The following is a 13,750-nucleotide window of genomic DNA, read 5'->3' on the forward strand; positions in this document are numbered from 1 at the left end:
AAACAACCACAACAAGTCAAAGAGCATACCCAAGAGGCTGAGGGAATAGTGAAGTATCACCACAGATATGAAGACTAGGATGCCTATTATTCTCAGGTTGAAAACACAAATGAGAATGTACTTATTAGGAAAAAACTATGGGCTTTAGCGCTCCACAGTATGAACTTAAACACTAGAAAAGTCCTATTACACCAAATAACATCTTGCAATGCTCTCTTTGCACTTTAGGGGGCATTTTTCTTCATCCCTTGTTCTTCGCAATCACCCAACAACCTTCCAGATAGAAGTTGTAGGCCATAAAGACTGAAGGTTTGACAGAGCTAATTACCTGAGAGTTTATTCTATGACCTACTGCAATAGCTAAAATCATCTGAAGTCTGTGAATGCTTCCCCCTGCACCTAAAGGCAGTTACTATAAGGACATCTCTGTGACGGATCTTCAGTTTTGAATTCACTGTTCCCGATTTAGACTGCCAAAGCCCAGATTTGTTAGCACTGCAAATATGCTGCCAAATTCAACGTTCTTTTCTGAAGCTGCTGAAAAGAATCTCTTCACAAACCATCTTTTTTACTATTATTGATGCAATTTGATTATTTGATGAGAAACTATAATGCATACAAAGACATTCTAAACATCAAGACTATAAATACCGTAACAAAGGTCTGCTATATATAGTATTCACCACTTACAAGCATTTCTCTTTTTTCAGGGTCTGATCCAAACTGCATGCATAATTCTGATAGGAATAGATGAAAGGAGCATATGACTGCATAGAAATAGAAAGAAAACAAACAAATAAATGCTTCAACAGCTATTATTGTACCATTACTCTGATCTATTGCTACTCAGATAAAGAGCCTAAATAAAAAGGCAAGAAAAGACACAGCTGATGCTGATACATGTATTTTAAACTACTGCAGCAGAAACAGCAGGGAACATTTACAGCAATATCTAAAGTTACGATAGGACAAAGAGGGGAGTGGGGGGGAAGGTAACAGCAGCAGCAAACAACTACGTAAGGATCACAGAACTCAAGTATTTACCTTGGTTAGCATTTCATCCATGACACAAATGAAGCATTAACAAAAGCAAAGAGAAAGGAGAACTGAGATGCCATTCAAAATATCAACCTGCTGGATAGCATTTGGGAAATACCACTTTAATTCTCCAGGGAATTCATAGTGATATTTGCTTTATATTTTTTCTAAGCTGAAATTGGATCCATTAAATTCAGTCTGAAGGCTGGACCTCAAGAAGCTGGTTGATTTCAAAAAACAGCAACTCCAAAGAAATCTAAAAGGATGCAAACATAAGAACATAAAGGGAACTTGCACTTGGACGCAGCGTTGCTTAGCTGGTCCTGAAGCTTTCAACCAAACTAGCCAGAAAATGTAAGAAAACCTGCAAACAGCAAAGATTCACATATTTGAAAACTTCATATACACAGCTCTGTTGTTGACCACCCATTAAATGACGATGGAACCGTCTGTTCTTTTCAGCTGCAAAGAAGGGATCTTGCCAATTTTCTCACAAATAATGCCACTGTATGCATATTCCACAGGTGAAAAATGCTGAATGTCTTTATTGCCCAAATGGTTCCAAAGCTAATGACTGTTGTGAATGGTTCTTTTATGAAGGCATTGCACATCACAGAACATACTGAAAAGCTATCTTAGCTTAATGATCTCTTTGCTTGAAATGCCACAGTAGCATGGAAGATTGTTTTTCTTGGGGACCTCAGCAACATTCATTCTTGAGTAAATAGGCAGCTAGAAATAAAGGTTCAAATATCTTGTGTTGGTTCCCTACACAGATCTACAAATCAGGACTAATATTGTATAGGGCATAGAGAAGACAAAAGAAACACATGCTTCAGATGGAAATCTTCATCTCCGCTGGAGTTTAAACTCCATGTAATTTAGAAACAAGAACTTAAAGACTAGAAAATAGAATTGTGTCTGATTCTCTGTGTGTTCTTATCAAGTCAGCTTGGAAGTTCAAAAGAATCCATTCATTTTGACTGTTTCAATTTTCATGTCCCATCAAGAACAGAAGAGACTAGCCAACAGTTTCTTTCACCAGTCCATCTCATCACCACCACTACCCACTATGTTTGCAACTTACTAACATGAAGGAGCTTAAAATAAACCCCGAAGACTTGAAGAGGCAGAGAAGGAAAAAAGTATTTCTAAGATCTGTACCACCTGCCAAAAAATCCATTTTTTCATTGTAAGTGGTTTGTTGCATTACTAATACAGATATTCAAAATCTTCTCTTTAATAGTTTAGTAACATGGATTGTAACAGAAAGAAATATAAAAACATCCTTATGACATCTTTTTATAAGAAGCTTTTTACAATTCCCTTTATCACGTTGATGTTTGAAAAAGTTTAGATACCTTATTAATTGTAACATCATGGGATGGGATCTACTTAAACATTTAGAATTCTTTAATCACATAGATACTTCCATTATATCTTTATTTTTTTCCCTTACCTTACTCTTCTCTTCTTACAGGCCTCTGAGTTATTCACATTGTCCAGTGATCAGGACAACCAGAATGTCACATTCCGATTTCTAACTCAGCCACTGGAAATTAATTATTTTCAAGTGGTAAAATGCAAATTCTCATCTGAGAAGAGGGGCAGATGCTATCTAAACAGCAAGTAAAAGAGGTCCTACTCTGAACAACTTGCATTCTGAGTAGACAAGACAGTTTAAAAGGGAAAGGGAAAGCAAAGAACTGAAATGATTTTCCAAAGGTTACAGAAAGCCAATAGGTACCCTGAGTCCTAAATCACCATCACGAACCACTACATTCTCCAGCTTTCAGAAAGAAAAGAATGCCAACAAGGCAAAATGATTGTGTTTCTGTAAAAGGATAATAATACCTGACTAAAAAATGGTACAGGAAATAATGCTTTATAAGGTCATTTAAAAGAATAAACTAGTACTATTAGAGGACCATTCCAAGCTATCAGTCATTTTCCTATTTTAAAGTCTATCAAATAGAGATATTTCTGCCTCCGCAAAATATCAAACAGTATGTAATCCTCAATTTTGTTGGAGAAGCCAGTGTTCACGGATGGCTTTTCTGAAGAGATTTTGTTTATTTTTTAAAAATACAGAGCATGCTGTCAGGGCTGTAGTACAGGCTGGCTCAGTGGAAACCCATTAAAACCACTTTACTGGGCAGATGGTGTCAAAGAGTCAGAAGTATATAACAGAATCCTACTGTGCACAAGTGTTCAGTATGCAAGAAATCATCTCTTATCAGACAACTGCTGCAGGGGACACAGTCAACCACAAAGGAGAGAGCTGTGCACAGCTGAAGTCATGATAGCCTTACAACTGTTTGCCCAACAATATGGAAAAGGATATGGAATAAGAGAACCTTAACTGATAAACCCTGAGTATACAAGGGAAGGTCTACGGAGAGCATCACATTAAGCTTTAAAAAGCAATACATTGCTTTTATTATTATCCACTGAAGGTTTAACTACTCTTTCTCATTAAGAGGGATATCACAACTCAGAAAGACTAAAATAAGATTTGAAAAGCATCCACTAAGTTTTGGATCGCCATCTTTTCACATCCTGATTTACAGGATTGTTGAGCAGTTGGTATTTCAGCAGGATTTCTAAGAATGGGAACAAAGAAACTCTTTAGAGACATCTGGAAATAGTGGCCTTGCCACTACAGTCTAGAAGATGACAAATTTCAATTAGTCATGTATCGGATGTGCACTAGCACACCAATAGATTATGAGACACTCCTTTTGCATATATTCCTTTTCCATTCTCTTCTACAGAAGTACGCCAAGTTTTTCTAGTGTTTTCATATGAGCCTAATTCTGTAGGCAAACTTAACATGTAACAAAACACCTAACTCTGAGTTAAACAGATCCTATGATCTGAGTTTAATAGATCCCAAACAGAATAGACACAGTGAAAATTAGTGTTAAGTGGGACAGATTAGTCAAAACTCTAAAAGTATTCATCATGTGCTGCTTACAGAGTAACAAAAGTGTGGTAATAAATTTACAGAGTGTGTATGCACCTCTTTCCTCTGCTGGGCAGAATCAGGATTGCTCAATTCTGCCCCAAGTCCCATATTGTTGGCCACATAATGATATCATGCTTCAGCTCAAGAAGTACAGGTTGTGAACCTGAACAAACTAGATCCTATTTTTATTTCTGAAAATGTGCTAAAGATAACAGGAGGGTAACTGCTGATAACATGGTGTTTTTACACATTTTTTACACTGGGAAGTTTTGTCAGAGCTGAACAGTTCCTTCAACAGTAGTTCAAAACACAATCCACTGAACCAATATCAAGATCTCCTTCATACCAGGAAAACCTGACAATACACTAGAATCAATGTAGGATCTTAAACGTAGGAATTTGCCATCCACAGACAAGAAAACTGACTACACCATGTGTACTACCAAATTAAAATTAACCAAGCAAGACCAATTACATTAAGAATGAGATGCAAAACTCTGAAGGATAAATACAGATATTTCAACCGTAGACATGTGCAAATCATCACTATTTTCTTTTCTTGAAGACAAATGGAATGAGTCACCATGGCTCAGTGGAAAATGGAAGATACAATTACGTATTAATCCAGGATCTTTGATAAGTAAGTGTATTGAAGACTAAGTGGTATTGCTTCCTTTCTTATATTATGGATTGGATTAATATTCAGAGACACTATTGGCTAGTTATCCCTGCTAACTTTGGATTCCTCCTCTTGTACAATGAATTTACAAAATGTATTCTGAAGACATAAAACATACACTTTAAAAAATATAAATAAAATGCAAGTAAGTGATGTTGACTTGTTTAAATTCAAGGTTCTGAAATCATTTAGCATTAGATGAGACTAAACTCTCTGACTCTGAGGATTTTTTTTTTAGGTTGAAAGACATGCAGCCTTATCTGTGTGAATATCTGGTCATCTGCCTTGCTCCTCAGCAAGAGGTCTTCAGACTGCGGGCTCAACAGTCTGCCTACCTTGAAAGCAAAGAGATCAAAAGACATGCTGTAGAGCATCCTGGTTCAGCTAGAGAGGACACTTCTGTTGCTTCTTATTCTGTCTTGTAAAGTTGCATACACCAAGAATGAAAAGTGGGTTGATATCTTTCCACACTTCTGCTTGCCATGCTCATTACTATTAACCCTGCTACTTTTTCCTGCATAACTAGCTAACTGATTTATTTTGCTCTTTTTATAGGATCTTTGTTATTCAATATCCTTCCTCCTTCTCATGAATTACAGTCTACATGGTCATTTTTACATGTGTTTTTATTTTGCTTGCTCCAATTGCAAAACTGCAAACTAATGAAGCTCAATGCATTCCACCAAGGAGGAGAAGAGCTATTAAGATTAAAAGACACCATTAGCAGAAAAGCAAATTAGTATAAAATGGTATTGAATAAATTAACACTGGAAAATTGTTACTAATTATTACCATAGCAAGTTTCTGGAACACCTTATCCAAACCATCTTACACAGCATCGTGACAAAAGTCTTTATTTACAAACACAAATAACTAAATAAACCAGATAAATTCAAACTTTAAAAACAGAGCTACATGGGCCTGTGAGAAGGTGAAGTGACTATAGGAGGAGGGAAGAGGCCTTCTATTTTGTAAATCTGGGGAAATGTGACACGATGCATCCACTACCAATCATTTCTACATGGTTTGTACAAGAAATAAAAATGTGTTCATTTTGCTGAGCAACTTTCAGGGAGAAAATCACCTGCAGCACAGAAAACTCCATCCAGAAACCTTTCTGGAAGCCTAAATAAACAAAAAAAAAAAACAACCAAGACTGAGGGTGTAAGAACAAACAAACATCCTCTATGAGTACAGCAGAAGCCTTTTAAGAAGTTAATTGACCCTACAGTGCAGATGCTGTTGAGTGACTGGCAGACTACTCCTACGCTTCTTCACTTAACTCAATGTTGATTTAAGTTAACTTATGCTGCATTGGTTTAGAAACACTCACACCATCAGCGATTGTGCCTGAAGTACCGAGGCAATACCAAGCAGTTCAGAGAAATACTTTAAATTACTACAGTCAGTCTCACTACAGTGGTTTTTCTCAACCCTTTTAAGGACAAGAGCCGCTTAACTTTTTGAAAGAAATCCAGACCATCTTACACAGTATTGTCACAAAGGTCTTTGTTTACAACCAAACACAAATTGGGATGCACTCTGAAAGCATCCTTGTTACTTCTATTTCCTCTTCTTATTTTTTTCTAGCTTGCCTGCATAAGGTTTCTGGCACTGGTTTCACAACACTGCTCAGATGTTCTATGAATCACCACTGGTATGTGGGCCACAGGCAGAAAAATACCACTCCAGAAAACTCTTGCCTACACTCTGAATTAAAGCCTACTAAAGGCAATGAAACCCCATATACTGACTTTAATGTGCTCTGGATCACACCCACTATGGATCAATAGATGGATATAATATCTTATATCACAGAGCTGGAAGTAATATCATCCTCTAGATCAAGTTTAAACTACTAAAGTAGAAAGTGGAAGCTTGCATAGATACTATGTAGGCTGTACCTCTTTGGAGGATGAAGACTTTTAATCCATTAGCTCTGTGGGGCCACCAGACTAACACCTTACACTGGAATTAAGTCTATTCAATGAAATAAGAAATCAAGGACATGAAGAAGCCAATCTTCATTCTACAGTTAATTTTCCCCCCATGGAGGAGGGTGAAGTAGCCTAACATCCTCAAATATGTACTTTAAATCTGGTCATAATAATTAGTGGTATCTAAATGTCTCTGAACTATTTAAAATCCACTTCATTTTGAACTGTCATTAATAATGCAGCAGGCAATATTACAAAGACTGGTGAAAATCAAGTAATTTAATGTAACACTTTCTAAACCAAACCCGCGATGAATCTCTGCTGCCTCTTCAGCTTCTCTGCAATCAATCTGTCTGGAGTCATGTTTATGTATCCTAGGACCCGTGATAGACTGCCACTAGACTTGGCATCCACAACAACCTCAGGAGGTTGATTTAATGTGAATCCAGCACGAAAAATCAGATTATATTTTGATTCTCTCTTTTATTAAATAAAACTGATCTTTATTGAATAAAGCTGCTTTTATTAATATCTAAAACATTGGTTGGTGTCACAGAGCCCGCCAGTCCTATGGAACTAATAAAAGAAAAGACAGAAGTAAAAAATGAGAACATTACAGGGAAATATTAGAAACGAAATCACATTAAGCCAGTATTGCAGCTGACAAATAAAACATGGGTCTAGCTGTAGAAGTTTTTAGTTTAGTCTGAATTTATTATTTTTAGTGAAAGGAAAGTAATCAGAATGGGGCTTCTCTCAGAGGTATACTGTGGCAAGAAACACAGTAAGAACAAAAAAAAAGTGCAATTTAGTTTCCCCTTCCCTTGTATAATGTCTCAAATGACTGGAAGTTCAATGCAGCTGGGACAAAGTACAAAAACTTTGGGTTTGTGTGACCGGCTTGAACCTTAAGCTAGAAAGGTTTCCTTTAACTTTTGGAGTTTTAAGAAAACTTTTGGGGTTTCTGCACATAGGCAAAGCTTACAAGAAAAGCTCTTACTGACCAGACCTGTACTTTATGCTCATCTAAGTAGTGGTCATCCGAAAACAGCATGCAGTAGAGTTTCTATACATATCAATTGCACAGCTAGAGCAACAGATGCCTATGATGAGTCTGTCCAAAAATAACGTCAGCACTGTTACTCTGAGAAAAAGAATGTGTCCCCCATCACCACAATCAAAATCTGTCAACATGAACTGAAATTCAACCCTGAACTCCTGTCTAGTCACCACCAAGAAGGAAGGGGAAAAAGAATATACATCTTAAATCAAATACAACAATCTTCAGTTTTGGTCCCAAAAATAGCACTAATTCGCATTACTAATATACTACTGTCCCGGTTTGAAGTAAAACCGAACCAATGTTCTGTTCTGTAACTTTACATCCTAGCTAGGCCTCCTCTAACTCTCTGAAATTAACGGCATATTGTGGAGAAAACTGCTCGTTCTCAGAATGATAAGCCCAATGTTTGTGCTCCATGCCAAGGAATGGTATGCAGGGAGGCCCTTGCTTATACTTATTGCTATAACAACCAAGGGCAGCCAATTTCGTTATTTGCCCCCTTAGAGGGTCGGAAACGGAAAAAATGTAGAGGGGTCACATCGGTGGGGAGGAGTGGACAGGAGAGGTGACCCAAACCTGACCAACTGGGGTATTCCATCCCATCTGCCCCATGCTCAGTATAAAGGCTGAGGGATCAAAGGGTCAGCCCCTTCCTGCGATGGCCAATGTCCAGAGAGGACTCTGTCTGTTCATCTGCCTTTGATCCCGATCCGTGTGTTCCTGACTCCAGAGCTGGAATCCAGTTCCCATTCGTCACTGAGTCCAGTCTGGGACTTCCCCAGTGCCTGCCGGTGATGTGACTGTCATCCTGGGAACTTGATATGGTTTTGTATATATTGTATCTATTTCATTATTTTTCTTCTTTATTTTTATTTTAATATTAATTTTTCATTAAAGTAGTTTAGTTCATTCTAAACTTCTGAATCTCCTTATCTCTTTCTCCTCCTCTCTCCTCTTTTAGGGAGGGGAAGGGGGGGGAAGGGCCATCTGCCGGTCTGGTTTTGGTAAATTCAGCCAAAACCACGACAACTACCAACATTCTAGAGTAATAAACTCCAAAGTAAGAAGTGCTGAAACACAGGTTGTTGCACTCCTCAGCTTTTCATTTTCCATGTTTCTACCTATATTAAGTCCACGGTGCACTTCAGTGTCAGTGGGAGATCTGCACATAAAGATCTTCAGAAATGGCCCACTGCCTTCTGGAAGATGGACTGTAACTAACAAGCTCAGCTGTGTAGTTCTTTGTACACCGCTACCCCCACTGAAGCCAATGGATGCACAACTGAGATTAAAGTTGTACAACTGTACAACTACAGTTCACAAAGATATAACCCACTGAAATCATAAGTGAAGTATTTCAGCAATTATTGTGGACAGAATTACATATTCTGATACTAAGTATCATCATGGAATCAGTAAAATTGCATAGAGAAAGCCAAATATAGTGTCCATAATGAGACAAAAAAAAACCCCACCCTACAATATAAGAGTCAATGGAAATCAAGAGGGTTCAAAGAATACAGGAGTATGGATAATTCCAAAGGAAAGAAAGGCAATTTAGATCTAGATACTCCTCTCCTGTAATATAACCAAAACTAAACGTTTAGGGGTTTGTATTCTGGGAGATTTACACACACACACGTTTTCCTATAATAGAAGATTGGCATCACTGCAAATGTGCTATCCACATCTCTAGCCTATGGGGAACACTCATAAGGGTATACAAGGTAATCCTACCTAATACAGTTGCCAAGCCTCCACATTTATAAAAACTGAGCGAAAAAGAAAATCAAAACAGCAGCTATGTGGCCTGAGATCTCATTAGAAAGCAACTTGCAGGAAGATTTCATCCCAGGATGACAGAAGAACACAGAATGCTCAGCAGAATGTAAGCAGAAAGAGTCACTAAAATATTCACATGTTTTGTTATTGTCAACTTAGACCTGAAATTTGAAATTTATTAAATCAGGTTTTTTCTCTGACAACAAACATTCATAATCTTAATCTTACAATATACATACTAAAATTGTTTAGCATCTTACAGGGGATGTTCAGTTTGTTATAGACTTAAGCCAAGCATGGAACCTGGTGTTAAAGGAAAATATTTAAGTTTTTATTCTACTCCCATGAAGCTAAAAAGAGGTTTTCCCCTTAAACAAGACAACACAATGTCCACATTATTGTGCCTGTTGTATTAGTCTATGTTTTTATTAACATTGACTGGACTTGGTTATTTTCAATTAAAGATTTCTGAAGAATTTTTTTCATAGCTGATACCAAATAGAAAAATGTCCAACTGAGTAAAGGTAAGCATTGGCTCCCTAGAATTGACTCAAGAAAACTCCTAGTCAAAGACAAAGCTGTGAAAAGCAACTACACCATAACTACAGTTACAGAGCCTTAAAATATCTGCCCTTTGTCTATGTACACATGTGTACATATGCACACATACATATATATAGTTAGACTAACAATATATTAAAATACATGGATTATATCATCAGTCACACATTGTTCTGATAAGAACACAAAACTCATTATTGAAAACAACATTTCATTTCTCAGGCTGGAGCTATTTTCTGCATTTACAAGATAAAAGCAAAGCAAAACCGCAGTAGTATTCTGAAGTCTTCAACATTATTACCTGAAAGATTTGGAAACTGTGCAGTAAAAAGGTGCGTTGCCATGGTTTTGAGTAATCAGCAACAGACCTATACACAATAGACAGCTGATTGCTGTAGCATGTTAAAAGATTTTTTATCTCTTTAGGAAAACTTTGTCATCATGTCATAAATGAGAGAGTTTTTCTATTAGCAACAGAAAGGCATCAAAGAAACGTGTACTGTAGTAGTTAGTAATCAAGTCTGATTATTTTTTGGTTTTCATCTTCTTATGGGGTTGGAGGAAATCAACCTTTTACACCGTCAAGTTTATACTGTAAGTCTCTGGAACACTGGTCTTTTCAAAGCGTACTAAGGCATAGAAGTATAGACGGAGTCTCTTACCAAGTATGGAAATAGACAGGTACATTAAAGATAGATATCTGTATTACTAAACTGCAGAGTCCCAGCAATCACACAGTGGTATATTGGATATCTAAAGTGCAAAATAAATAGCATAGACAATACTAGTAATTCTAATGGGAACTTGCGTATCTGGTTTCAAGACATACCAGATTTAATGAGACTTCACAATCACAATACATAGAAAAATCTCACTCGTCAGCTTCTATAGCATTTTTTCCCACCTGAGACCTCCTTTGCAAGTCCAATTTTTCTGCCTATGTTTGTCTTTCAAAGAAAATGTGAGCAACACTTAAGAATAAAGTCCTATATGAATGTTATAATTGCTGAGCTGGCAACAAAACAAACACTGTACTCTAGGACTGAAATGCCACTTATACTCCAGTCTCGGAATAAGCTGCAATCTTAGTCAAACACCATGTTAATGCAATGTTAAGGCTGCAAACTGAAACACACCAAAAAATAGGAGATGAATGAGTTAATATTCTTACTGCACTGTTAGCCTATCCAAAGTACTGATATTGCTTATAATAAAATACATAATTTACAACCTAGCTGGGAAATCAAAAGCTACTGGTGTGCAATGTGAATGAAGAAATCTTTTGAAAAGACTCTGACTTCCCATCCCTGCTGCTAATGCATTTCCAATTGCAACTTTAAAACTGCACTTATGTAGGCACTGCATTTAGGTAACATTTGAGGAGACTTATAATTTTGTTCCTTTCTTTCTTAACCTATTCTAAGGAAAAGGGAGGAGAAGTGAATTTGATAGAGAGAACCACCACAGAAATACATAGCTGTGTATTTTGCTTTATGCCAGTAAGTTCAGTTCTGGATACAAAGTAATTAGTAAAAATAAATCACTTAAGAAAAAAGGAAAGTGCTGATAACTGGAAGTGTAAAGAGTTGATAAGAATAACTAATACCTTTTTTTTTCCAACAGTGATGTTTACACGTGGAACTCTTTATTGGTACATTGGTAAAATCATAGATGGAATGCATATGCTATTGTACCTCTCTGAAGACTAACCACGCGTGAACTTTAATTTTGTTTTCCTGCCAAAATATAGCTGTTGATGCACAATGTCTTCTCAGTAGAGCTGTGTATTTCTCCTAATTTATCTTCCACAGGAATGCTCAGAATCTCCAAATTAAGTATTGCAAAAATGCATTCACCTTTTGGCTGAGGCCACCAATGTAAACTGTAAGTTCAAAGAAGGATTTAAATGCACTCAAAAGCGTGTGTATTGTATTGTCTATATGCTGGTTTTCTGATTCTTACTGTGAACACACTCAAGGGCAACAGGAAGATAGCACGACTTCAGGTGACTCGATGCTATCAGGGCATTCAAACACCATTCAGCATGCAGAATATCAGACACCTGGTTCAGGCTCTCATCAAAGCTTTTAAACGTTTCAGTAAACACATATTTCTGTCATCCAGTAAAACATTGCCAGCCAGTCTGAGATCCAGGATTTTTAATTTGAAAAATTAGTTAGAAGGTAACACGGGGGCAACTAACCTCAATAGCTTAAATCTCTGAGGATTTCAAATTTCCAGATAACAAACCCTTCACAGTCCAAAACTGAGTTGCCAGCTAAGCTCATCACCAGCATCTACTACATGATCAAAAGTACAATAGGCAGCAACAAATGTTTCAGTAAATGAGTAGGCTGTCTTCCATAGTCGACCAAGAAAAACTCCTGCCACTCAGGATTTCCTGTCATGATATCTTTGTTTTTGACTAGCACATCACACCCCCCCCCCCCCCAAAGTCTTTCAGTCGTGAATTGTGGGTATCAACACTCAAGGCATTACAGAGAGAGAGGACAGAGGCTGTGTATGCAAAATAAACAAGAAACAAGATGCAGTGAAACAGACAGAAGAGACTGAGCCTTACCTTTGGAAAAAACTGCTGCCAGGCTCAAGAGGAGAGGTGACAACAGATGCCCCATATTGCTAATCCCAGAAGTGCACATCCTAGGGTTTGTGGAGAAGTTAGGGCTCTGTTTCATACACTTTGTAGTCAAAATAAAAATCGGTCAACTGGAGAGGATGCATTTCAGAAAAGGTCATCCGGAGAGCGCAAAAAGCATTTCCTTCGGAAAGAGGACTTACTTCTTCAGCTTTAACCCTCCCCTTTCCCCTTTCCTTTCTTCAAAACAGATGATGCTGTGGAAAAAAAAAAAAAAAACCAACCAAAAAAAAAAAACCCCTCTCCTCTCAACAAATAAATAGGAAATAGTTCTGGTTAAAACCTCAGTCCCGAGCCTCAGTTGCTTGAGGCAGGCAAGCAGCCCCCTACCCGAGAACACCCCCGCGCCGGCGGGGGTCAGGCGCGCCGGGCAGGGGTTGCCGGGCGCCGCGCACCCTCCTCTTTCGCGGGCGGAGATCCGTGTGCCCGCTCCTGCCCGCCGCCGGGCTGCTCTTCAGAAAGCCACGCGTCCCGGTGGAAAAGCACGTCCGCTCCCCGGGCGTCACCAAAGTTTTCCTTTAGGTGATGCTGATCAGCCCAGAAATCATCCACACACGGAGGCAGGGGTGTTGCTGTTGCGCGCTCTTTTTTTTTATTATTATTATTTTAAGTTCTCAATTTCCTCACTGACTTGTTTGACTTTCTGCAAGAGAGGGAGGGGGCGAGCGCAGCTCCCTCCAGAAGGTCATTGCCACATATGTGCTTACTGCTCCCGGGGCCAGCGGGCGCAGCGGCCGCGGCCGGCGGGGACCTGCCGCCCCAGCGGACGCTGCTCGGCTTCAGACCGAAGCGGGGAGCCGGCCCCGGCCCACCCGCCCGCCCGCCTCCTCCGGCCCCGGCCCATCCTACGCGTGCCGCGGTTCCTATTTACAAAGAGACAGAGATTTAAGCCGGGAGGTGTCGCGAAAAAATAACAAAAAGAGGGGGGAAACAAATAAATAAATAAGCACACGACCCAAGCCCCGCCTCGCACCAGGCAGCCCGGCAGCCCCAATCCCCGGGCAGCAGGGCGCGGAGCAGGGCGGAGCGGGGCGGAGCGGCCCAGCCCCGGCCTCCCCGGCCGCGG

General features: G+C 38.9%; 1 protein-coding gene across 1 annotated transcript in view; it reads right to left on the reverse strand.

Moving 5' to 3' along the window:
* The window catches only part of TMEM132D (transmembrane protein 132D), a 262,644-nt gene extending 249,920 nt beyond the window's left edge, over nt 1-12,724 (reverse strand). Inside the window, exon 1 of the mRNA XM_074159444.1 lies at nt 12,610-12,724. Within this exon, the coding sequence (XP_074015545.1) occupies nt 12,610-12,724 (115 nt within the window). The remainder of the gene's footprint in view (nt 1-12,609) is intronic.
* Nucleotides 12,725-13,750: the final 1,026 nt, after the last annotated feature.

Source organism: Numenius arquata, chromosome 16, assembly GCF_964106895.1.
Source record: "Numenius arquata chromosome 16, bNumArq3.hap1.1, whole genome shotgun sequence".
Lineage (NCBI taxonomy): Eukaryota > Metazoa > Chordata > Aves > Charadriiformes > Scolopacidae > Numenius > Numenius arquata.